Here is a 27,906-nt window from a genome sequence, read left to right on the forward strand (position 1 = left end):
TTCCCGAAGGTGCGGATGGGTGTACCGTTGGCGGCAAGCAACGCGGGGCCCCGGCCCACGGTTTGCTTGTCGGACGTGGAGGCGGGGATGACGCTTACCTGCACTCCTGTATCGCAGAGGAAACGGCGCCCGGACAAGTTGTCCATAATGAACAGGAGGCTGCCGGAATGGCCGACGCTCAGGGCCGCTAATGAGCGCCGGCCCGGTCGTTTCCCGACTTGTCAAAAGAGCATGGCGGGCGACACGTCTTAGCCTTGTGGCCGAACCTGGCATGGTAATAGCACCAGGTTTGCGGCGGCGGGGGCGGCGGTGGCCGCGGCGGCCGCAGTGTTGGTGGGCGGGGCACGGCAGCGGCCACGAGGGTTGCTGTAGCCTCTGCCCCGGGATCCACGACGGCAGCACCGTAACTCGACCGCGTGTCGCAAGCCACGAAAAACTTGTCGGCCTCCACGGCCAGGGCACGGGGTTCCTTTATTTTGGAACCGGCCAGCGCGAGGCATACATGTAGAGGTAGCTGGCGTAGGAAAAGCGCCCCGGAATAAGAAATCTGGGGCTTGGTCACCCAGCAGCGACAGCATAAAATCCATCCGCACGGATGGTCGTGTGTCGCCGAGTTCGGGAAGGTCCAGGAGGCGGTCGGCCCGTTCGATCTCCGTGAGGCCGAACGTGGCGATGAGGAGACATTTGAGCGCCTCGTACTTGCGGTCGACCGGCGGGTGCCGCAGGATGGACACGACTCGGGCGGCAGTGCCGGGCCCGAGGGCGGCGACCACGTGGTAGTAACGGGTCTCGTCTGCCGTTATGCCTCGAAGCTGAAATTGAGCTTCGGCCTGCACAAACCACACGTCGGCCTGTGCTTCCCAAAACTCTGGGAGTTGTACTGCGACGGCGTTGGTGGCCATGGCGCTTTCGGTGGTCAGCAACGGCTGAACCAATCGGGGTCACTAGTGAAGTGTGGTGCTGCGCACACACAACTTGCTTGCCAAAGAGGTCGGCCACAACGCGTTTGTTAAAACAAAAGAGTCTTTATTTCGAAAGCTCGAACTGCAGCACTGAGCGGGCTCGAGCTTAGAGCCCGCATATATGTGCCGAGGCCACGCCTAGTCCCTGGGCATGGCCGATCGGTCGAAGGGCGGGGCATGTGCCATCGGTCCCTGCCTGAGCGCTCGCGCCACCCACTGGTGCGCGGAAATATTACCCCTTGTGCCCGCCACAACCAATATATTGTAATCTAGAACGCCACTCGGTAGAGCGCATACTCCCGCCGTGGGTTTAGTTGGAATAATACGTTTTGTTTAACATCCCCTCTCCCCAAAACAATAAATGAAAAAGAAAGTAAGCCATAACTGTCAGAGAATTTATTTTGATATATCTCGGAATTAGAGGAGAAAAACATAATTTAAGAATAAGAATAAAAGCTTTAATGCAGTAAAACAGAAAAAATCTTTCCCAAAAAAATTTCCAAAGAAAATTCCTGGATCCGGAATAATATCCTGAGCTTCACCAAAAACTAATCAATTCTTCCTTATCCCAAGGGCAATAATCCCACCAACTTTCATCCAAATCCGTTCAGAACCTTTCCAGATATCTTGTTCACAAACACACGAACATACGAACATACGAACACACACACACACGGACGGACACGATCGAATGCTTTACTCCCTGGTGGGAGTAATAAACCTGAAAATCGCAGAGCCAGAACTATTTATTTGGTCTGGGAAGCCCATGCGAGGTTTCTTCTTCTTTAGCCTCTCACAACCCTGGGTGAATATGCGATCTTTTTTTAAAAAAAAGTTGGAATTTTGCCAAATCTGTTTATTCGTTTGTTAATATACCTCAGCCATTGACAAATCTGGAACTAAGTCTTTATAAGTTCATCAAATACCGACACCACGAATGACATTCGCTGAGCTAAATGTTGATATCTCTTCTGAGGTAAAAAAAAAAAACAAAAAAAAAAACGTTTTAAAGCATTATACGTATAAAACGATACATTTTATGAAACGGGGAAAGCTAATACACACTTTGGTGGTTTTAAAATGACAGAATATGTCTTTATTAGAAGAAAAAAAAAGGAACATTGAAGACGACGCTGCTAAAAAAAATACACCGCTCTAACGCATAACCACGAGTTTAAACTACATTTACAACAAATATGAAAACTATTTTCATATCACAATGTTAAATATAGAATATATAGAAGATAATGTTAAAAAAAATGAGCCCCATCTTCCAATGGTAAAAAATCCTTCAAAAAATTCCTGGATCGGGAATAATATCCTGAGCTTCACCAAAAACTAATCAATTATTCCTTATCCCAAGGGCAATCATCCCACCAACTTTCATCCAAATCCGTTCAGAACTTTTCCAGATATCTTGTTCACAAACACACGAACACACACACACACACACACACACACACACACACGGACACGAGTGAATGCATTACTCCCTGGCGGGAGTAAATATTATACAGATCGTTATTATTCCAATAAATGGCAAATTTCAAATAAACATCCACCCTCTTCTGGAAGGGAAATATTATCACCCAACAAAGTTAATAATAGTGAATCATGTATTTCAGTAACTGGCCTTGTGCTAGTCAAGACGATATTAAGAAGTCCAGGGCATTTATTAGAATAACTATAGTAATTCGAATTGAACAGACAAAACTCAATTTTCAAGCAAATAACATCACTATGCTTTATTCGTAGGTCTCCAAGTAGTTCTCAATTTCCCTTACTCTCTCACACAATGGAGACAATAGTATGGCTGGGACAGAGGCGTAGCTGTCAAGAAGTGAGCGCTTTTCATTTCCAGAAGGTGGTATTGTAATAGGTGGTCTGCTCACACCAGGTTCAGTCCTAGTAGGCACCTGGAAAAGGCTGATTCCAGTCCAGTGGAATGAGGTTATGGAAGTGGTTGAGCTGGGGTTGTGGTCTAGGTTGTCCAGGGCGCCAACAGTGAACAACTCTTTCCGGAGACAAGCAAGAGACACAACTCCATCTTCTGCAAAGCGTTCACAGGTAGAAGTGGCGATCCAGTCCTCAATCTCCATAATCCTGTCATCAGAAATGCTGATGCCCATCTGGTATAACTGCTGGATGAGTTTCTTGCTTCTGCTCAGTGCATGCATATTGATGCCAATGTAGATGGGGAGGGGTGACTCACGCTCCAGAGTGTGTCTGGTATTCGCAGCAGTACGAGATGTTTTTTTTCTTTCTGTTGTAAACGATGCACTGGCCGATGGTTAGGAAAGTCTGCGAGTCACGCTTGTCTTGATCTTTCAAGTTGGAACCATTCAAGATCATGGAGACAAGAGACTTGACGCTTGAGGGCAGTGAGTCTTCTTGGCATTCTGCAGGGAACCAACCAGTGAATTTGAAGCCTTGATGGCTGAAGATGTCTTGTCTGACTATCGTAGCAGCTTTGGCCAGGATAACAGCATCTTCTGAGAAGTCTCGATTCTTCAGAGCTTCCTTCAACATATTTCTCATGCCTTCCTTGAAAATGAGAATCGTGTTTCTCCCATCATACTGTTCTTGTGCCTCTGGGAAGCGTTCTAGCAAATGACCCTTCAGTCTGGTCTTGTTGACTAGTTTCTTGATGCCCAGTTCCTCAAGACGATTCACATACAGAGAGTGGATCTCAGACAGCTTGAAGAGGAGAGTTCCAGAGTCCACAGATTTCTCAATGTAGCTGGTCAGTTCTTCAAACGCCCGAGACTCGTTCATTTTCTCATCTGTGTTTTCAGGTGTTTGGCTTGCCTTGCGAGTGAGACTACGGTAGCGATTTCTCAGCTTGACCAGACATGCCAGATGGCATTTTGCCTCCATTGCAATTACATCTCCTCCAACTATTATAGTCATAAGTTGGGTGTTGTTTAGCTCTGTGATCATGTCCCGGATATTTTTGTCGGCATCAAATGTTGAAACTTCATGGCGAACATTTTCCTCTTCGCCTTTCTCGCAGAAGAAGCACTTTTGAACGTTCAGTGCTTTGCGCTTACTGTGCCTTTTCTGTTCATCATCAGGGTTGTGCTCTCTCTCCGTCTTTGCCTTTAGCAACTTAGAATTGTTGAATTTTAAATGACAAGATTTGTGCCAGGAAGCAGATTGAGAAGCAAAATTGTCACCAGTTTCATCACTCCCAAAATAGAGTTCGGCTGGAAGAGCACCAACGGCCCGGAACTGTTCTACGTTGGTCAGGAATGATGTGTAGGCATCTGTTTTGTCACCACTTGTCCCAGGGCTCTGCAAGGGACACTTCAAGGGTTCAGCAGGGTCCCGTTGGCAAATCACGCAGTGATCCCAGTTTAGCTCCATGTTGAGTCACACACTGAAAAGATACAAGCATATTGGAATATTAAGAACCCAGTTTCTGTGTGTAGTTCCATAAATATTTTGCTGGAACTCGTTGTAGGTCTACTGGTAATATTGCAATATTCAAAATCCTATTCAGTGTGTCCAGTGGCCTAAAAAACCAACATTTTGCAACCAATCTGGTCTTCTTAAGACGACCAGGACTCGAGAAACGCTATATTTTGTCATCGATGTCGGCCATCTTGAATTTTGGTGTTGTACATGAAATGTTTTTTAAATTCCGGAGGGCTCCTAGGCTAACATTAATTAATAGGCCCTAAGGGAGCCTAATGCCAAATATTGTGCTTTTATCCGCCCGGTAACGGAAATCTTTAAATATAGAACGAAGCCACCTGACTAGATGGACAAAAATCTTCAAGTAATTCCACACATTTTCTATTGGATTTAGGTCGGGGTGAAGTGTGGTGCTGCGCACACACAACTTGCTTGCCAAAGAGGTAGGCCACAACGCGTTTGTTAAAACAAAAGAGTCTTTATTTCGAAAGCTCGAACTGCAGCACTGAGCGGGCTCGAGCTTAGAACCCGCATATATGTGCCGAGGCCACGCCTAGTCCCTGGGCGTGGCCGATCGGTCGAAGGGCGGGGCATGTGCCATCGGTCCCCACCTGGGCGCTCGCGCCACCCACTGGTGCGCGGAATTATTGCCCCTTGTGCCCGCCACACGCGCCCCCCCAGAATTCCCACGCACCTGAAGGGTGAGTTTGCGGGGAAGCCGGATGACCCGGCCGAAACGCCCCCTGGCGATGGGTGCAGGGCTGGGGGGTAGCGGGCCGGCGGGGCTGAGGGGTGCCGGGGGCCCGACCGCCGGGGGGCGGCCTCGACGCAGAGGCAGTGCTGCTGGCGCGGGTGCCGGGGGTCCGATCGCCGGGGGGGCGGCCTCGACGAGGAGGCAGCGCTGCCGGCGAGGGGGTGGTCCGGATCGAGGTGGGCCGGCTTGAGGCGGTCCACGGAAATGCGATCCGGGGCACCGGCGATGTCGACCGTGAAAAACTTGTCACCGGTCTCCAGCACGCGGAAGGGCCCGTCGTACGGGGGTCGAAGCGGTGCCCGGTGGGCGTCGTGCCGGATGAACACGTACTTTGCCGTGCGAAGCTCCGTGGCAACGTGGGAAGGCAGGCAACCGTGGTGTGCCGTTGGCACCGGGGCGAACCTCCGGGCAGTCTCCTGAAGGGCGGAGCGCTGTTGCGCCGTGGACCAAGGAGCCGTGGAGTCGGGGATAAATTCACCCGGTTCCCGCAGTGGTTGCCCGAAGACCAGCTCCGCCGAGGACGCGCGCAGGTCATCCCTGGGCGCCATCCTGAGGTCCAGCAGGACCCAGGGGAGCCTGTCGACTCAGCCGCCGTCACGGAGGCTGGCCCGGAGCGCGGCCTTCATGAAGCGATGAAAGCGCTCGCACAGGCCATTGGCCTGGGGGTGGTAGGCCGTGGTGTGGTGTAGTTTCACCCCGAGCCCTTGCGCCACCCTGGCCCAGAGCTCCGAGGTGAACTGGGGGCCGCGGTCGGACGAGATGTCCGAGGGGGAACCGAACCGGGCAACCCAAGTGGCGATAAAGGCTTGCGCCACCTCAGCCGCAGACGTCGCCGCCAATGGGACGGCCTCCGGCCACTGCGTGGTGTGGTCGACCATGGTGAGGAGGTGGGTGAACCCTCGCGAGGGGGGCAGAGGTCCCACCAAGTCGACGTGCACGTGGTCGAACCGCCGCTTGGGTACCATAAATGGGGCCAACGGTGCCTGGGTGTGGCGATGGACCTTTGCGCGCTGGCACGCGAGGCACGTCCTGGCCCAGTCGCGGACGTCCTTCCTGAGGCCATGCCAGACGAACTTCGCCCCGACGAGTTTCTGGGATGCCTTCCAGCCAGGGTGGGACAGGCCGTGGATGGCGTCGAACACTGGGCGCTGCCAGCCAGCAGGCACGATGGGGCGAGGCCGGCCGAGGGAAACGTCGCATAGGAGGGCCGTGCCCGCAGCGTCGAACGGCACCTCGGTGACGCGGAGGCCTGTGACGGCGGTCCGCAAGGCCTGGACGCCGGGGTCGGCGGTCTGGGCCTCCGCCATCCGGGCATAGTCGACCCCGAGGTGGACCGTGTGCACGACGGACCGGGAAAGGCAATCCGCCACCGGGTTGTTTTTACCCACCACGTGACGGATGTCCGTCGTGTACTCGGACATGGCAGAGAGGTGGCGCTGCTGCCGTGCCGACCATGGCTCGGCGACCTTGGCCATCGCGAACACAAGGGGCTTGTGGTCAATGAAGGCCGTGAACGGGCGGCCCTCCAGCAGATGGCGGAAGTGTCGGACCGCCAGGTGGAGCCCGAGCAGCTCGCAGTCGAAGGTGCTGTACCGGCATTCGTGCGTGCGAAGCTGCCGGCTAAAAAACGTCAGCGGTTGCCAAGACCACGCACCCGTTGCTCGTGCACCGCACCCACCGCGTAGTCCGACGCGTCGGTGGTGAGGGCGATCGGTGCATCGGGCGCCGGGTGCGCCAGCATGGTGGCGTCGGCCAGAGCCAGCTTTGCACCCGCGAACGCCGTGGCCATCGGCTCCGACCATGCGATGTCACCTTTGCCCGGCTTGCCCCGAAGGGCCTCGTGCAAGGGGCGGAGGAGCCGGGCGACATGGGGCACAAAGCGGTGGTAAAAGTTTACCATGCCCAGGAAATCCTGGAGCCCCTTGATCGTGCGGGGCCGCGGGAAATCCCTGACCGCCTCCACCTTGGCCGGTAAAGGGACGGCCCCGTGCTCGGTGATGCGGTGCCCCAAGAGGTCTATGGTGGCGACGCCGAAACGGCACTTGGCGGGGTTGATGATTCGGCCATGCTGGCCCAGGCGTTCGAAAAGCGTGCGGAGGTGGAGCAGGTGCTCCTCCTGGGACACGTTCGCGACTCGGATGTCGTCCAGGTAGACAAACAGGAAAGGTAAGTCACGCAAGACGCTATCCATAAACCGCTGGAACACCTGGGCCGCATTCTTCAACCCGAAGGGCATCCTTAGGAATTTGAAGAGGCCGAAAGGGGTGATGACGGCCGTCTTCGGGACGTCGTCCGTTTGGACGGGGACCTGATGGTAGCCCCGGATGAGGTCCACCTTAGAAAACACGGTCGTGTTGGCCAGCCGGGCGGAAAAGTCCTGAATGTATGGGACCCGGGTAGCGGTCGGGGGTGGTGGCATCATTGAGCCGGCGGAAGTCCCCGCACGGCCACCATTCCCCACCGGGCTTCGGCACAATGTGCAGCGGAGAAGCCCAAGCGCTGTTGGAGTGCCGTACGATCCCCAGCCGCTCCAGCATGAGCTTCGTGGGCTCGAGTCGGCGTGCCCGGGCATAGACCGGTGGCCCGACCATGGGGAGGTGATGCTCCACCCCATGTTTAACGGCCCCCCGCTGGGAAGGTGGGCCGCGTGAGGGCCGGGAAACTGGCGAGGAGGCGGGTAAAGTCATCCGCTGCCGGAAGCGTGCAAACTAAATTCGCCGGGACGGAAACTTCCAGCAAGCCGCTTGGCAAGCCGCTCAGTGAGCCGCTCAACGAGCCGCTCAGCGAACAAGCGAGCGAGCTAAAGGTTTTGGCCTGGACGAGCCGTCTGCGCTTCACGTCGACCAACAACCCATTCGCACATAGGAAGTCCGCACCAAGCAATGCCATTGGCACGCTGGCGGTCACGAACAACCATTGAAAGCGCTGCCCTCCGAACCGCAGGGAGAGGCAGCGCTTCCCGAACATGCGGATGGGTGTACCATTGGCGGCAAGCAACGCGGGGCCCCGGCCCGCTTGTCGGACATGGAGGGGGGATGACGCCTACCTGCGCTCCTGTATCGCAGAGGAAACGGCGCCCAGACAAGGTGTCCGTAATGAACAGGAGGCTACCGGAATGGCCGACGATCATGGCCACTAACGAGCACCGGCCCGGTCGTTTCCCGACTTGTCAAACGAGCATGGCCGGCGACACGTCCTAGCCTTGTGGCTGAACCTGGCGTGGAAATAGCACCAGGCTTGTGGCGGCAGGAGCGGCGGCGGCCACGGCGGCCGCGGTGTTCTCGGTGGCTGTGCTGGTGGGTGGGGCGCGGCAGCGGCCACGAGGGACGCTGTAGCCTCTGCCCAGGGATCCACGATGGCAGCACCGTAACTCGACCGCGTGTCGCAAGCCGCGAAAAACTTGTCGGCCTCTACGGCCAGGGCGCAGGGTTCCCTTATTTTGGAACCGGACAGCGCGAGGCGTACCTGTAGAAGTAGCTGGTTTAGGAAAAGCGCCCGGAATAAGAAATCCGGGGCTTGGTCACCCAGCAGCGACAGCATAAAATCCATCCGCACGGATGGTCATGTGTCGCCGAGTTCGGGAAGGTCCAGGAGGCGGTCGGCCCGTTCGATCTCCATGATGCCGAACGTGGCGATGAGGAGACGTTTGAGCGCCTCGTACTTGTGGTCGACCGGCGGGTGCCGCAGGATGGACATGACTCGGGCGGCAGTGCCGGGCCCGAGGGCGGCGACCACGTGGTAGTAACGGGTCTCGTCCGCCGTTATGCCTCGAAGCTGAAATTGCGCTTCGGCCTGCATGAACCACACGTCGGCCTGTGCTTCCCAAAACTCTGGGAGTTTTACTGCGACGGCGTTGGTGGCCATGGCGCGTTCGGTGGTCAGCAACGGCTGAACCAATCGGGGTCACCAGTGAAGTGTGGTGCTGCGCACACACAACTTGCTTGCCAAAGAGGTAGGCCACAACGCGTTTGTTAAAACAAAAGTCTTTATTTCGAAAGCTCGAAGTGCAGCACTGAGCGGGCTCGACCTTAGAGCCCGCATATATGTGCCGAGGCCACGCCTAGTCCCCGGGCGTGGCCAATCGGTCGAAAGGCGGGGCATGTGCCATCGGTCCCCGCCTGGGCGCTCGCGCCACCCACTGGTGCGCGGAATTATTGCCCCTGGTGCCCGCCACAGGGGATCTGACTGGGCCGCTCAAGGACATTTACCTTTTTGTTCCTTAACCTCTGCAGTGTAGCTTTGGCGGTGTGCTTCGGGTCATTGTCATGCTGAAAGGTGAACTTCGATCCCAATTTCAGCTTTCTTGCAGAGGGCAGCAGGTTTTACACTGGGATTTTTCTGTATTTTGCTCCAGCCATTTCCCCTTCTATCCTGCAAGTTCCCCAGTCCCTGCTGATGGGAAACACCTCCATAACATGATTCTGCCCACTCCATGCTTGGAAGTAGGGATTTTGTGGAGCGAGAGCGTCGACTACCAGTGTGATGTTGGTCCACTCATTGCGACTCTTACTGGGAATCTGCCTGCATCCCCTGGTGTGGTCTACTACTTGTGTGATGTTGGTGCACCCATTGTGACTCTTTCTGGGAATCTGCCTGCATCCCCTGGTGTGGTCTACTACTAGTGTGATGTTGGTCCACCCATTGTGACTCTTACTGGGGAATCAGCCTGCATCCCCTGGTGTGGTCTACTACTAGTGTGATGTTGCTCCACCCATTGTGACTTACTGGGAATCTGCCTGCATCCACTGGTGTGGTGTACTACTCGTGCGATGCTGGTCCACCCATTGTGACTCTTAATGGGGATCTGCCTGCATCCCCTGGTGTGGTCTACTACTTGTGTGATGTTGGTGCACCCATTGTGACTCTTTCTGGGAATCTGCCTGCATCCCCTGGTGTGGTCCACTACTTGTGCGATGCTGGTCCACCCATTGTGACTCTTAATGGGGATCTGCCTGCATCCCCTGGTGTGGTCTACTACTTGTGTGATGTTGGTGCACCCATTGTGACTCTTTCTGGGAATCTGCCTGCATCCCCTGGTGTGGTCTACTACTAGTGTGATGTTGGTCCACCCATTGTGACTCTTACTGGGGAATCAGCCTGCATCCCCTGGTGTGGTCTCCTACTCGTGCGATACTGCTCCACCCATTGTGACTCTTACTGGGAATCTGCTTGCATCCACTGGTGTGGTCTACTACTCGTGCGATGCTGGTCCACCCATTGTCTCTTACTGGGGAATCAGCCTGCATCCCCGGTGTGGTCTACTACGAGTGTGATGTTGGTCCACCCATTGTGACTCTTACTGGGAATCTGCCTGCATCCACTGGTGTGGTCTACTACTCGTGCGATGCTGGTCCACCCATTGTGACTCTTACTGGGAATCTGCCTGCATCCCCCGGTGTGGTCTACTACGAGTGTGATGTTGGTCCACCCATTGTGACTCTTACTGGGAGTCTGCCTGCATCCCCCGGTGTGGTCTACTACGAGTGTGATGTTGGTCCACCCATTGTGACTCTTACTGGGAGTCTGCCTGCATCCCGCGGTGTGGTCTACTACTTGTGTGATGTTGGTGCACCCATTGTGACTCTTTCTGGGAATCTGCCTGCATCCCCTGGTATGGTCTACTGCTAGTGTGATGTTGGTCCACCCATTGTGACTCTTCCTGGGAGTCTGCCTGCATCCCCCGGTGTGGTCTACTACGAGTGTGATGTTGGTCCACCCATTGTGACTCTTTCTGGGAATCTGTCTGCATCCCCTGGTATGGTCTACTACTCGTGTGATGTTGGTCCGCTCATTTTGACTCTTACTGGGGAATCTGTCTGCATCCCCCAGTGTGGTCTACTACTCGTGTGATGTTGGTCCGCTCATTGTGACTCTTACTGGGGAATCAGCCTGCATCCCCTGGTATGGTCCACTACTCGTGCGATGCTGGTCCACCCATTGTGACTCTTACTGGGAATCTGCCTGCATCCCCCGGTATGGTCTACTACTAGTGTGATGTTGGTCCACCCATTGTGACTCTTACTGGGGAATCAGCCTGCATCCCCTCGTGTGGTCTACTACTAGTGTGATGTTGGTCCACCCATTGTGACTCTTACTGGGGAATCAGCCTGCATCCCCTGGTGTGGTCTCTTACTCGTGCGATGCTGGTCCACCCATTGTGACTCTTACTGGGAATCAGCCTGCATCCCCTGGTGTGGTCTACTACTCGTGCGATGCTGGTCCACCCATTGTGACTCTTACTGGGGAATCAGCCTGCATCCCCTGGTGTAGTCTCTTACTCGTGCGATGCTGGTCCACCCATTGTGACTCTTACTGGGAATCAGCCTGCATCCCCTGGTGTGGTCTACTACTCGTGCGATGCTGGTCCACCCATTGTGACTCTTACTGGGAATCAGCCTGCATCCCCTGGTGTGGTCTACTACTAGTGTGATGCTGGTCCACCCATTGTGACTCTTACTGGGAATCTGCCTGCATCCCCCGGTATGGTCGACTACTAGTGTGATGTTGGTCCACTCATTGTGACTCTTACTGGGAATCTGCCTGCATCCCCTGGTATGGTCTGCTACTCGTGTGATGCTGGTCCACTCATTGTGACTCTTACTGGGGAATCTGCCTGCATCCCCCAGTGTGGTCTACTACTCGTGCGATGCTGGTCCACTCATTGTGACTCTTACTGGGGAATCTGCCTGCATCCCCTGGTGTGGTCTCCTACTCGTGTGATGCTGGTCCACTCATTGTGACTCTTACTGGGGAATCTGCCTGCATCCCCCAGTGTGGTCTACTACTCGTGCGATGCTGGTCCACTCATTGTGACTCTTACTGGGGAATCTGCCTGCATCCCCTGGTGTGGTCTCCTACTCGTGTGATGCTGGTCCACTCATTGTGACTCTTACTGGGGAATCTGCCTGCATCCCCTGGTATGGTCTACTACTCGTGCGATGCTGGTCCACCCATTGTGACTCTTACTGGGAATCTGCCTGCATCCCCTGGTGTGGTCTCCTACTCGTGTGATGCTGGTCCACCCATTGTGACTCTTACTGGGAATCTGCCTGCATCCCCTGGTATGGTCTACTACTCGTGTGATGCTGGTCCACTCATTGTGACTCTTACTGGGGAATCTGCCTGCATCCCCCGGTGTGGTCTACTACTCGTGTGATGCTGGTCTACTCCAGGTGGTTGACATTCCTTTCTGTGGTTACATGTAAATCTGAATGGTTATGGATCCCACCCTTTTGCTGTCGGCCCACCTGCATTTAAAAAACACAGAGAACGCACAGTCTCCTTTGAGCTGTGGAGTGTTTTGATTGTTGGCATGACTGTAAACCGTCATGCTGGAGCTATGAAAGTAGGCCATTGATGGCATTGCCCAACAAGTGTGTAGTCTTTCAGAGGAGACAAGATGGCGGCTGCCCATTCTGTTTGATCCCCTTGGTGCATGTTAAACATCCTGCTCCATCTTTTGAAAACGGAAAGCCGTTATGTGTTCGTATTCCATGATTCCCCCAGAAAGGATAACGGAGCAGCATTGATGATTACATCACGGTACCTGTTGCTGTGCAGTGTGAAAGTTTTACAACTCATTTGTAGTTGAGCATCAGACTACTTAGTCTTTCCACCTTTCATTTTTCTCTCAATTCACATTTATTATTCCCGAGCTGGCATCACCTTCACCTGTATGCTTGTATTTTGCTAAAAAGATTTTCTCTTCCTGCAGGCTCAACATTTCTGTTCACATCATGTTTCTTACTCTCCCAGTATCACCTTTTACCTGAAGGGTGGTCTCCCAGTATCACCTTTTACCTGAAGGGTGGTCTCCCAGTATCACCTTTTACCTGAAGGGTGGTCTCCCAGTATCACCTTTTACCTGAAGGGTGGTCTCCCAGTATCCCCCTTTACCTGAAGAGTTGTCTCCCAGTATCACCTTTTACCTGAAGGGTGGTCTCCCAGTATCACCTTTTACCTGAAGGGTGGTCTCCAAGTATCACCTTTTACCTCAAGGGTGGTCTCCAAGTATCACCTTTTACCTGAAGGGTGGTCTCCCAGTATCACCTTTTACCTGAAGGGTGGTCTCCAAGTATCACCTTTTACCTGAAGGGTGGTCTCCCAGTATCACCTTTTACCTGAAGGGTGGTGTACAGACAGTTCAATTGCTGCAATGTGACAATATTTGCAAATTGCAAATTGCAATTGCAAATATTTGTTTCTGCATCGACAAAAGGTAGAGGATCATGGAAGAGCTTATCGACAGAGGATACAACAAGGCACCAGGAAAGGTTGACGACATAAATATAAGAGCTCATGAGTTTGTGAGATAACCTAGGATATGGTGATAACCGAGGATATGGTGATAACCGAGGATATGATGATAACCGAGGATATGATGATGACCTAGGATATAGTGATAACCTAGGATATGGTGATAACCGAGGACATGGTGATAACCGAGGATATGATGATAACCTAGGATATGGTGATAACCTAGGATATGGTGATAACCTAGGATATGGTGATAACCGAGGACATGGTGATAACCGAGGACATGGCGATAACCTAGGATATGATGATAACCTAGGATATGGTGATAACCTAGGATATGGTGATAACCTAGGATATGGTGATAACCTAGGATATGGTGATAACCTAGGATATGGTGATACCCTAGGCTGTGGTGATAATCTCGGATATGGTGATAACCTAGGATATGGTGATAACCTAGGCTGTGGTGATAATCTCAGATATTGTGATAACCGAGGATATGATGATAACCTAGGCTGTGGTGATAATCTCGGATATGATGATAACCTAGGATATGATGATAACCTAGGATATGGTGATAACCTAGGATATGGTGATAACCTAGGCTGTGGTGATAACCTAGGATATGGTGATAACCTAGGCTGTGGTGATAACCTAGGATATGGTGATAACCTAGGCTGTGGTGACAACCTAGGATACGGTGATAACCTAGGCTGTGGTGATAATCTCGGATATTGTGATAACCTAGGATACGGTGATAACCCAGGCTGTGGTGATAACCTAGGATATGGTGATAACCTCGGATATGGTGATAATCTCGGATATTGTGATAACCTAGGATATGGTGATAACCGAGGATATGGTGATAACCTAGGATATGGTGATAACCTAGGATATGGTGATAACCTAGGATATGATGATAACCTAGGATATGGTGATAACCTAGGCTGTGGTGATAATCTCGGATATGGTGATAACCTAGGCTGTGGTGATAACCTAGGCTGTGGTGATAATCTCGGATATTGTGATAACCAAGGATATGATGATAACATAGGTTGTGGTGATAATCTCGGATATGGTGATAACCTAGCATATGGTGATAACCGAGGATATGATGATAACCGAGGATATGATGATAACCTAGGATATGGTGATAACCGAGGACATGGTGATAACCGAGGATATGATGATAACCTAGGATATGGTGATAACCTAGGATATGGTGATAACCTAGGGTATGGTGATAACCGAGGACATGGTGATAACCGAGGATATGATGATAACCGAGGATATGATGATAACCGAGGATATGATGATAACCTAGGATATGGTGATAACCTAGGATATGGTGATAACCAAGGATATGGTGATAACCTAGGATATGATGATAACCTAGGATATGATGATAACCTAGGATATGGTGATAACCTCGGATATGGTGATAACCTAGGATATGTTGATAACCTAGGATATGGTGATAACTTAGGATATGGTGATAACCTAGGCTGTGGTGATAATCTAGGATATGGTGATAACCTAGGATATGGTGATAACCTAGGCTGTGGTGATAATCTAGGATATGGTGATAACCTAGGATATGGTGATAACCTAGGCTGTGGTGATAATCTCGGATATTGTGATAACCGAGGATATGATGATAACCTAGGCTGTGGTGATAATCTCGGATATGATGATAACCTAGGATATGTATCCTAGGATATGGTGATAACCTAGGATATGGTGATAACCTAGGCTGTGGTGATAACCTAGGATATGGTGATAACCTAGGCTGTGGTGACAACCTAGGATACGGTGATAACCTAGGCTGTGGTGATAATCTCGGATATTGTGATAACCCAGGCTGTGGTGATAACCTAGGATATGGTGATAACCTCGGATATGGTGATAATCTCGGATATTGTGATAACCTAGGATATGGTGATAACCGAGGATATGGTGATAACCTAGGATATGGTGATAACCTAGGATATGGTGATAACCTAGGATATGATGATAACCTAGGATATGGTGATAACCTAGGCTGTGGTGATAATCTCGGATATGGTGATAACCTAGGCTGTGGTGATAACCTAGGCTGTGGTGATAATCTCGGATATTGTGATAACCAAAGATATGATGATAACCTAGGTTGTGGTGATAATCTCGGATATGGTGATAACCTAGGATATGATGATAACCTAGGATATGGTGATAACCTAGGATATGGTGATAACCTAGGCTGTGGTGATAACCTAGGATACGGTGATAACCTAGGCTGTGGTGATAATCTCGGATATTGTGATAACCTAGGCGGTGATAACCTAGACTGTGGCGATAACCTAGGATATGGTGATAACCTCGGATATGTTGATAATCTCGGATATTGTGATAACCTAGGATACGGTGATAACCTAGGCTGTGGCGATAACCTAGGATATGGTGATAACCTCGGATATGGTGATAATCTCGGATATTGTGATAACCTAGGATATGGTGATAACCTAGGATATGGTGATAACCTAGGCTGTGGTGATAATCTCGGATATGGTGATAACCTAGGATATGGTGATAACCTAGGCTGTGGTGATAATCTCGGATATTGTGATAACCTAGGATATGATAACCTAGGATATGGTGATAACCTAGGCTGTGGTGATAACCTAGGCTGTGGTGATAACCTAGGATATGGTGATAACCTAGGATACGGTGATAACCTAGGCTGTGGTGATAATCTCGGGTATTGTGATAACCTAGGATATTGTGATAACCTAGGATATGGTGATAGGCCGCTGTTTTGAAGGAACATGAAGGGAAACGTATGATTGGACGGACCCAGGGAGGGACGTGATTGCACGAAGGTTAACACAGGTGAGCAGGAAGCTTTGATCGAGTGAAAGCAGTTTTGATTTAATCCTCAATTAGTGTTGCCAAAGTAGTTTCTTGACAAGGGTTAAACTGGGGGGTTTGCCATTGCCTTATCAGTGGTGTTTGTCCATGCTCTATTCCTATGAAATGCTGAGCGTGAAGCAAGTAAGCAGGTCATACCATTTAAAACGAGAACGGCACTCAGTAGAGAGCATATCTCCGCCAGGTGAACAGTTTACGTTTTGTATCCCAGAAATTCACAGCACAGAAAGAATCACATTTAATCAAAATCATCCGTCCATAACTTTTTGAGATATCGTGCTTTGTATCGTTTTTGGCCTGATATCCCATTAGTTTGTGGTTGGTAAATCATACAGCATATGATAAACCCAAATGTTTCATGAATTTGATCAGGTTAACCAGCTTCCCAAAGGCCAAACCAAACAGCAATTTGTCCAGGTTAACCAGCTTCCCAAAGGCCCAAGCAAACAGCAATTTGATCAGGTTAACCATCTTCCCAAAGCCCCAACCAAACAGCAATTTGTCCAGGTTAACCAGCTTCCCAAAGGCCCAAGCAAACAGCAATTTGATCAGGTTAACCATCTTCCCAAAGCCCCAACCAAACAGCAATTTGTCCAGGTTAACCAGCTTCCCAAAGCCCCAACCAAACAGCAATTTGATCAGGTTAACCATCTTCCCAAAGCCCCAACCAAACAGGAATTTGATCAGGTTAACCAGCATCCCAAAGCCCCAACCAAACAGCAATTTGATCAGGTTAACCATCTTCCCAAAGCCCCAACCAAACAGCAATTTGATCAGGTTAACCATCTTCCCAAAGCCCCAACCAAACAGCAATTTGATCAGGTTAACCAGCTTCCCAAAGCCCCAACCAAACAGCAATTTGTCCAGGTTAACCAGCTTCCCAAAGGCCCAACCAAACAGCAATTTGATCAGGTTAACCATCTTCCCAAAGCCCCAACCAAACAGCAATTTGATCAGGTTAACCATCTTCCCAAAGCCCCAACCAAACAGCAATTTGCCCAGGTTAACCAGCTTCCCAAAGACCCAACCAAACAGCAATTTGATCAGGTTAACCATCTTCCCAAAGCCCCAACCAAACAGGAATTTGATCAGGTTAACCAGCTTCCCAAAGCCCCAACCAAACAGCAATTTGATCAGGTTAACCAGCTTCCCAAAGCCCCAACCAAACAGTAATTTGATCAGGTTAACCAGCTTCCCAAAGCCCCAACCAAACAGCAATTTGTCCAGGTTAACCAGCTTCCCAAAGGCCCAAGCAAACAGCAATTTGATCAGGTTAACCATCTTCCCAAAGCCCCAACCAAACAGCAATTTGTCCAGGTTAACCAGCTTCCCAAAGCCCCAACCAAACAGCAATTTGATCAGGTTAACCATCTTCCCAAAGCCCCAACCAAACAGGAATTTGATCAGGTTAACCAGCTTCCCAAAGCCCCAACCAAACAGCAATTTGATCAGGTTAACCATCTTCCCAAAGCCCCAACCAAACAGCAATTTGATCAGGTTAACCATGTTCCCAAAGCCCCAACCAAACAGCAATTTGATCAGGTTAACCAGCTTCCCAAAGCCCCAACCAAACAGCAATTTGTCCAGGTTAACCAGCTTCCCAAAGCCCCAACCAAACAGCAATTTGACCAGGTTAACCAGCTTCGCAAAGGCCCAACCAAACAGCAATTTGATCAGGTTAACCATCTTCCCAAAGCCCCAACCAAACAGCAATTTGTCCAGGTTAACCAGCTTCCCAAAGCCCCAACCAAACAGCAATTTGACCAGGTTAACCAGCTTCGCAAAGGCCCAACCAAACAGCAATTTGATCAGGTGAACCATCTTCCCAAAGCCCCAACCAAACAGCAATTTGTCCAGGTTAACCAGCTTCGCAAAGGCCCAACCAAACAGCAATTTGACCATGTTAACCACCTTCCCAAAGCCCCAACCAAACAGCAATTTGATCAGGTTAACCAGCTTCCCAAAGGCCCAACCAAACAGCAATTTGGTCAGGTTAACCATCTTCCCAAAGCCCCAACCAAACAGCAATTTGTCCAGGTTAACCAGCATCCCAAAGCCCCAACCAAACAGCAATTTGATCAGGTTAACCAGCTTCCCAAAGCCCCAACCAAACAGCAATTTGATCAGGTTAACCAGCTTCTTAAAGGCCCAACCAAACAGCAATTTGATCAGGTTAACCAGCTTCCCAAAGCCCCAACCAAACAGCAATTTGATCAGGTTAACCAGCTTCGCAAAGGCCCAACCAAACAGCAATTTGATCAGGTTAACCATCTTCCCAAAGCCCCAACCAAACAGCAATTTGTCCAGGTTAACCAGCTTCGCAAAGGCCCAACCAAACAGCAATTTGACCATGTTAACCACCTTCCCAAAGCCCCAACCAAACAGCAATTTGATCAGGTTAACCAGCTTCCCAAAGGCCCAACCAAACAGCAATTTGGTCAGGTTAACCATCTTCCCAAAGCCCCAACCAAACAGCAATTTGTCCAGGTTAACCAGCATCCCAAAGCCCCAACCAAACAGCAATTTGATCAGGTTAACCAGCTTCCCAAAGCCCCAACCAAACAGCAATTTGATCAGGTTAACCAGCTTCTTAAAGGCCCAACCAAACAGCAATTTGATCAGGTTAACCAGCTTCCCAAAGCCCCAACCAAACAGCAATTTGATCAGGTTAACCACCTTCTTAAAGGCCCAACCAAACAGCAATTTGATCAGGTTAACCAGCTTCCCAAAGCCCCAACCAAACTGCAATTTGATCAGGTAAACCAGCTTCTCAAAGGCCCAACCAAACAGCAATTTGATCAGGTTAACCAGCTTCCCAAAGCCCCAACCAAACAGCAATTTGATCAGGTTAACCACCTTCTTAAAGGCCCAACCAAACAGCAATTTGATCAGGTTAACCAGCTTCCCAAAGCCCCAACCAAACAGCAATTTGATCAGGTAAACCAGCTTCTCAAAGGCCCAACCAAACAGCAATTTGATCAGGTTAACCAGCTTCCCAAAGGCCCAACCAAACAGCAATTTTACCAGGTTAACCAGCTTTTCAAAGGCCCAACCAAACAGCAATTTGATCAGGTTAACCATCTTCCCAAAGCCCCAACCAAACAGCAATTTGACCAGGTTAACCAGCTTCTCAAAGGCCCAACCAAACAGCAATTTGATCAGGTTAACCAGCTTCCCAAAGGCCCAACCAAACAGCAATTTGATCAGGTTAACCAGCTTCTCAAAGGCCCAACCAAACAGCAATTTGACCAGGTCAACCAGCTTCTCAAAGGCCAAACCAAACAGCAATTTGATCAGGTTAACCAGCTTCCAAAGGCCCAACCAAACAGCAATTTGATCAGGTTAACCAGCTTGCCAAAGGCCAAACCAAACAGCAATTTGACCAGGTTAACCAGCTTCCCAAAGGCCCAACCAAACAGCAATTTGATCAGGTTAACCAGCTTCTCAAAGGCCCAACCAAACAGCAATTTGATCAGGTTAACCAGCTTCCCAAAGGCCAAACCAAACAGCAATTTGTCCAAGTTAACCAGCTTCCCAAAGCCCCAACCAAACAGCAATTTGATCAGGTTAACCAGCTTCCCAAAGGCCCAACCAAACAGCAATTTGATCAGGTTAACCAGCTTCCCAAAGGCCCAACCAAACAGCAATTTGACCAGGTTAACCAGCTTCCCAAAGGCCCAACCAAACAGCAATTTGATCAGGTTAACCAGCTTCTCAAAGGCCCAACCAAACAGCAATTTGATCAGGTTAACCAGCTTCTCATAGGCCCAACCAAACAGCAATTTGATCAGGTTAACCAGCTTCCCAAAGCCCCAACCAAACAGCAATTTGATCAGGTTAACCAGCTTCTCAAAGGCCCAACCAAACAGCAATTTGATCAGGTTAACCAGCTTCCCAAAGACCCAACCAAACAGGAATTTGATCAGGTTAACCAGCTTCCCAAAGCCCCAACCAAACAGCAATTTGATCAGGTTAACCAGCTTCCCAAAGGCCCAACCAAACAGCAATTTCATCAGGTTAACCATCTTCCCAAAGCCCCAACCAAACAGCAATTTGATCAGGTTAACCAGCTTCCCAAAGCCCCAACCAAACAACAATTTGAACAGGTTAACCAGCTTCCTAAAGGCCCAACCAAACAGCAATTTGTCCAGGTTAACCAGCTTCCCAAAGCCCCAACCAAACAGGAATTTGATCAGCTTAACCATCTTCCCAAAGCCCCAACCAAACAGCAATTTGACCAGGTTAACCAGCTTCCCAAAGGCCCAACCAAACAGCAATTTGATCAGGTTAACCAGCTTCTCAACGGCCCAACCAAACAGCAATTTGATCAGGTTAACCAGCTTCCAAAAGCCCCAATCAAACAGCAATTTGATCAGGTTAACCAGCTTCCCAAAGCCCCAACCAAGCAGCAATTTGATCAGGTTAACCAGCTTCTCAAAGGCCCAACCAAACAGCAATTTGATCAGGTTAACCAGCTTCCCAAAGCCCCAACCAAACAGCAATTTGATCAGGTTAACCAGCTTCTCAAAGGCCCAACCAAACAGCAATTTGATCAGGTTAACCAGCTTCCCAAAGCCCCAACCAAACAGCAATTTGTCCAGGTTAACCAGCTTCCCAAAGCCCCAACCAAACAGCAATTTGTCCAGGTTAACCAGCTTCCCAAAGACCCAACCAAACAGGAATTTGACCAGGTTAACCAGCTTCCCAAAGGCCCAACCAAACAGCATTTTGATCAGGTTAACCATCTTCCCAAAGCCCCAACCAAACAGCAATTTGACCAGGTTAACCAGCTTCCCAAAGGCCCAACCAACAGCAATTTGATCAGGTTAACCAGCTTCTCAAAGCCCCAACCAAACAGCAATTTGACCAGGTTAACCAGCTTCCCAAAGGCCCAGCTAAACAGCAATTTGATCAGGTTAAGCAGCTTCCCACGTTAGTTCTGTATGCTACCCTTGATTGGTGTGATTTGTTTATTTGCAGCTCCGATAAAGGTGAACAACATCCATCATCAAAGGCACAATTGCATGGATAGCTCTTGTGTGTGCATCTGTAGTTTCTCATCCGCTTGAATCTGCCTTCGTCTTCAAATCTGTACTTCTTTCAAATTCTCCCTTCAAAGTTTTCTCTTGAAGATGTTTTCTCCTGGAATGCGTTCTTGGTCCATCTCTGTTCTCTATTTATATCAGTCACCAATATGCTATAATAGCTTCTGAAAGGCTGCAATAGCATTAGTTGCTTCAGCCTTTCAATCACATGATGTGCCTTCCTGAGCACAAAGGCTCTACCTAGGTTTGATCGAACTTTAATGAGTGCACCTCGTGAATTATAAACAGCAGACCAACTTTGAATTATTATTAACATTCAATTTTAAAAACTTCAATTTGCAAAGCAACCATTTGAGGATGCACACTGATTAACACAATCGGTGGCATGGTAACTACATGAACATATTGTTGCGGATATGGGATTTGCATCCATCCATATCCGCTTGTAAATATTCCCCTATTTCCTCAATACTTCCCAACTATCCCCAATCCCCCATTCCCTAGTCCCATTTTCTGTAAACAACACTCTGTAGACCCGACCTCCCCCTATTTCCCCCATTAAATGTCGTGCCCAGGTTCACCGCATCTCATGTAAGGCAACTATAGGACATCTTGCTAGTTATTCTTAGTCTATGTCAGTAAAGGACTCGTTTCCATTAATTCTGACCCTTCGTTGCACCAGAATGTGATTGTATGGCACCGTTAGGAAGTTTAGGACCTCCCAATACCTCCCCGCAGCTCTTCCTCACAGTTCAACAACAACAACAACAACAACAACAACGAGCGCAGGAAGTGCGCGTCCTCACTCCGGCTTGGTTGGTAGGGGGTGTTGGGAGGGCACCAGGCCTTCCCAACGAGCCGCCATCAAACATGTGCTCGACGGGGTTACCAAATAGGGGCTCCCTGTCAGCTCCTCGTCAAGGGCGGAGCCCGGTAACCCCCCGCACCCAATGGAAGCGGCGGACCGGCCCCAGTGGGGCAGAACCAACCAGCCGAGGGCGTGTCACTCCCCGCTGAGCATGCGCAGTGAGGGGGAGGTGACGTCAGATGCGCGCTGAGCTTGGAAAAAGAAAGACGTCCCCTCCGAGCACTGTGACACCTCCCCGCATCTTCTGGACCGTGCTTTATCCTGTCCCCGAGCCAAGGTGCACCTTGTGCTATCGACCTACCTGTCCCTTCCTGCCATCAATCCCTGTGTAAGTCTGCCTTGTTCCGTTTGTCTGTGGTCTGTCTGGGTTAAGATAAGACGGTAATTAAGTGCCCATCTCTTCTGTGTCTTTACCTCACTGCCTTGTAATCTACCCCTTTTCTCCACCACTGTAATTATACCCTCCTCCGGAGGTCTTGAGAACTGTACCCCTTGCGTCGTTTCCTCTTTCCCAGTCGTCGTGTCCTTTCTATCATTGATTTGGCATAGCGCGATTTGGCCAACGTCTGGGTGAATCGGGTGAGTTGGGGAAGAATCGGGGGAACCGTTAGGTCGCGGCAATACCACCGCTCGGTAAATAACATCTAATCCGCGGACTGTAACAATATTGTTGTGGGAATGCCTTGTTGGGGTAATTTTGCATAGCATACAAATACTAATTCCCCTTACTGTATGTATTAGAATAAGCGTGAGGCAATTTAATTGTGATAAAGGGATATGCATCGTTATATGTATAGAAAGCTGCGTCTTCCCTCCACACGTCTAAAATCGCTATCCCTTCAAACCATTTTTTATCCCTTTGTAATCTGTCTTTTATGTTATTGAATGTGGTCTGACAAGCCGTCAGCACACAATGTTATTTAATGTGATCCAACAAGCTGTTTAAGCAGGAGCATCATCCCCCCAACACCCTCCCACTACCAACCTAATCGGTCCTGTGCCACCACCAGCTGCTTTCCGCACACCTCTTCCACACACCACCTCCACAAACGGGCGGACCTGCTGCTTTCCACACACCTCTTCTCCACACGGGCTGACCTGTTGCTTTCCACACACCTCTTCTCCACACGGGCTGCCACGCCGATTTCTTCCACATCAAACCCAGGTCCTCTGGTGAACCGGACCAGTACTCTGCCATCTGAGCTATCTGGGCGACCCACCGCCGACTCTGACTGAGCATGCAATCCCACACATATGATTGCCACTCTCTTTCCGTCATTGCTTCTGGGGCACTCGCTGCCAACCATAGGAGCACCAATGGCCTGAACACGAGAGGGTCTTCCTCCAATGGGGGAACAAATCCATGTCTTATAAACACGACTGGGGGCGTAGTAAAGCAATTACATTAATGAACAGGATTAAATAATTAAATTAATACATGTGGGAAAATTACATGCCCAGAACAGGAATCGAACCCTGGTACGGTTTTCCAGAGGAACTGTGTCCGATTCCTGGTCTGGGCATGTAATTTTCCCACATGTATCAATTTAATTAGTTAATCCTGTTAATTAATGCAATATATATATATATACAGTATATATATATATATATATATATATATATATATATATATATATATATATATATATATATATATATATATATATATATATATATATTGTTACAGATCGCGGTTTTAGATGGGATGATGGGCCGAGCGGATGGTCCAACCGCGACCGTTACAGGATCCCCAATCGGCCCGATTCCACCCGACGTTGACCAGATCGCCCCACAGATATTCAATCGGGAAACCTCTAAAGCGACCGAAAGAGAAGGAAAAGAGAAGAAGACAGTGTACGGAGGAAGAACAGATTTATTATACACACACAAGCAAAAAGAAAGAGCGACCAAAATTATTTACAGCAATGGATGGAAGAAGCAGTCACACAGTGCATCGTTAGCTTAAACTATTCAATTTACTTAACCCCAGGACAACGATTAGGACAGACGACGTTCACACTTACACGGGGGATATTGCAGGCAGGGATGGCTTGAGGTGGATTGCTGGAGAGGGAGGCAGGGTCGGAGGCAGCAGCTCTCAATTCCTCGCGTTTTTGGCGGGAAAACCCTCCGTCGCGTATCCGCTGCCGATGCTCTAGACGTCACACGCTGGCTCGGGCACACCTGCTCCTCTCCTTCTGGTGGAGCCGTCTCCCTCCTTTCAGCGCGTCTCTCCTTCGCTGGTTTCCTCTCCGAGTACCTCTGCTCTTTGGCTTGGAGCGTCTCGCATCTCACCGCTCCTCTCGTATGTCACCTCTTCGCTCATCTCCCATCTCCCAGGTCATCTTCCGAAGCAGTCCCTTCCAGTCCCTTTTATTACTCCGGGCGGAATCAAGCCGCCGGCTGCGAGGGCATGCCTACCGGGTCGCTAACCGCGGTGCTGGTTGGCCAAGTGGGGTTGGCTCACTCCTCCCCTTTATGACGAGGTGGAGACACGCCTTTCTTCTCCGAGATTAGCACATGGGCAATGGCGGCTTGCGGGATTGAACACCACTCGCACCCCTTTTGAAAGGAACTTTGGAGAGCGGAGATGTTTGGGGAAATTGAAAGGGCCTACGCTTATTTTGTTTGATACAATGCAAAGTCAATCTAGTGGGAAACACATATTTAGCCTACATAGAATAAGGAAATACACTATTTAAAAAGATATATCGTGGCCTGTGTGTAAGTTTCATGGAATTAACTAGGAGGATGGCTGCGACCATTATTTACATTACGAGGGTGTTACACATAACAAAACCATACTTTTCACATTCGTTACACTTCCTTCAAAATTGTTACACTTCTCAAAAACCGTTACACTTCTCAAATTCGTTACCCACTTCTCAAAACCGTTACACTGCACCCTCCTTTCTTCAGGCCCGTCCTCGGGCCTACAAAACTTTAACTTAGTGTGACACGTAGGTGTAATTCCCTCTACTTTTAACCTGACCCTGAGTGTGACAATCTTAAAACACAAATAAGTATGTCCCCCTATTGCATTGCACCCTGTCTAACAGACTCAAACCCACAGCTAACCGAATTACAGAATTATTCTCAAACTATACATTTACGGTGGGGAGCATTATTTACAATGACGTTATTTCTTATTTACAACGCAACCCAGGACCTGTGTTTTTTTTCTTTTCTTTTTAGGGAACAAGAAAAAAAGAAATTCCTGTTGGGAGAGAGGAGACAGCACGCATTGCATCGATGCACCAGTACCAATACCACCAAAGCACCCAAAAGCACCAAAAGCACCACAAGGCACCAAAAGCACCACTCGGTGCGCAGTCACCATGGTTCATAATAAACACAACAAAACAACTGGTGGTGGTCTTCTCTTTCTCTGCTGGGCCGATGTTCTTCCCGACGTCTTCTGGCTTCATGCGGCCTACTTGGAAATATAAAAAAACACAAACCGTGTCCATTTTTATTTAGGGCAACAGGGGCCAACTAAGGGTGGTCCACCTGTTTGGCATAGGTGCCACCTTACCGAGGTCCGCAAGCAAGATTCCCTGGCCACTATGGCCGGTCTCCAACAGAGGTGCCCTGCCCCAGAACCTGGGGTCCATCAAGTGGTACTTGGCCGCAGAACAGCGGTCCATAAAGTGGTACATCAACGCAATGCATGCTGGTTCTGGGAATCTTGTGCGCACAATGGCCACCTCACGCACGCTCCCCTCGGCCCCCAATGGCGCACAGGTCATGTGGGAGACAAAAGAGACAATTGAGCGAGGGGTAAGGTCACAAGGGTACACATCAATAAGGCAATGCAAGGCGAAATGCGTACGGAGGGCGAAGTGAGAAAGCTCGTCCCTACCGTACGTCACCCCCCTGTCACCTACACTACCCTTGCCCCTACCCCATATTTACAAAATCTACCCATTTACAAATTCGTCACTACTGTCACGTCTTCCCCATATTTCTCCTATACCAAATTCGTCTCCACAATCCCTCTAACCAAAATTTGCCATCACCCAATTCGTCATCAATCCTCATAAGGAGGGAGAGATGGAATTACGCACAATGTCACACCCACGTCATGATGCGTCTCACAATCCAAACATTTGCATCAATGAAAAATAATAAAACATGGCATGGTGTGGAGTTCCTGTCACCTCAGGTGAGTGGATGCAGATGGTGCGAGGAGACTCCAATCCTAACTATCCTCTAAATGACCTTAACACTCTTTACACTACCCGGGGTCTCTCCCTGCCAATCCATTGGCCAACTTACACTATGGGTTCTAAAAACCAATTCCCATTGACCAAACTGTGGTGCTTCTCAATTTGGGGTCTCACTCCCCCGATTCATCTCCCGGTGCCCTCGCACAATTTCTGGGCTGCGACGTGTAGCTCTCCCAGCAGGTCTACCCACCTGCACACCTCCACCACTGCAGTTGCCACCCGAGCTTACCTAGCTCCTCACCCTAACCTATCTAACTGGGGAAGGCCCTCTCCTGGCTCTGTCACCCCTTGGTGCCCTCTGGCACTGGGCTACCCGGGTCCGTCCTCCGGATCCTCGGGCCCCATCCACAACAACTACTACCGGCTCCCAGAGCCCACCTGCGGCCTCACCTGGCCGACATCCTCACAGTGGTGGAGTGCCCAACCAACTACTCACACTAACAGGCTACACGCCCAGCCATTTCCACAACACTAATGCACCCATCCACAGACCATTCTTTCACCCGCACCACAGATGCCAATATCCAACCACAATTTACCTGTACCCTCTACCTAACACTTACACTACCCGCCCCGGGTATCCGTGATGGGGGTCCACTCTTCCCCCATTCACACCTTCGCACCATCCACTCCACTCCACAATTTCCACCATACTCACTCCACGACCATCCATTCCAATACTCCATTTATTCCACACTACCATTCTCCATACCTGCTGTTGCACACCTGTGCCCTCACACCTGGTGCCACCTGCACCCTCCTTTCTTCCTGGACCATTTGGTCATCACAATACCCATCATCATCACTCACTCATACACTGCTCCATTCACCTGTTCAGTTGCACACCTGTGCAATCACACCTGTTCAATCCTCAAACACACGGCATCATCTCATCTAACTACTCCCCTCTGAAACTTGCGCTTCCCAGTCGTCCCTTTAAACGATTGCGCTCCCACGTCATTATCATCCACACTAAACTACCTGCGTCCCCACTACAGGTATCAGTCACTAACTAAACCTTAACGTTACCTAATGTCATCTTCGCTAGACCCCTACACGCGATATATCCTAACCCACCCGGGCTAGTTTTCACTGCCATCAACCCCATAAGCTATAGCGCATTTGCCCCACCTATCTGTGAGGGATGACAGAGTTGCCATCCCACCACATGGGGAGGTCCTACTATCAATTTCGCTCGTCCAAATCCAACAAATCAACAATTTGCCATTTACTGCTAATTCTACCCACTATTATAAATTTCGTATCAAACCACTACCATCATCATCACAGTCCGCTATATCCTAGCCTCGGTGCGTCGTGACATCATTAAACTCGGTTCGTAAAGCCGAGCAATGAATTTGGGTGGTTTGGTCGCCTGCAGGTTGAATCCGTCCGGCTTTCGGTTCAAGGGAGGTGGTTTGGTTGGGCCGAGATTCCACGCACCATCTCGGTGCGGCACCTTGCGGTC

At 49.9% G+C, this 27,906-nt stretch overlaps 1 protein-coding gene across 1 annotated transcript in view; it reads right to left on the bottom strand.

Annotated features, from left to right (window-relative positions):
- Nucleotides 1–2,026: 2,026 nt before the first annotated feature.
- LOC137429050 (uncharacterized) overlaps nt 2,027–27,906 on the bottom strand; it is a 60,835-nt gene continuing 34,955 nt past the window's right edge. The window contains exon 2 of the mRNA XM_068119068.2: nt 2,027–4,341. Coding sequence (XP_067975169.2) covers nt 3,171–4,328 — 1,158 coding nt within the window. The 5' untranslated portion in view covers nt 4,329–4,341 and the 3' untranslated portion in view covers nt 2,027–3,170. The remainder of the gene's footprint in view (nt 4,342–27,906) is intronic.

The sequence above is a fragment of the Myxine glutinosa genome, chromosome 6 (genome assembly GCF_964187855.1).
Source record: "Myxine glutinosa chromosome 6, kmMyxGlut1.1, whole genome shotgun sequence".
Classification (NCBI taxonomy): Eukaryota; Metazoa; Chordata; class Myxini; order Myxiniformes; family Myxinidae; genus Myxine; species Myxine glutinosa.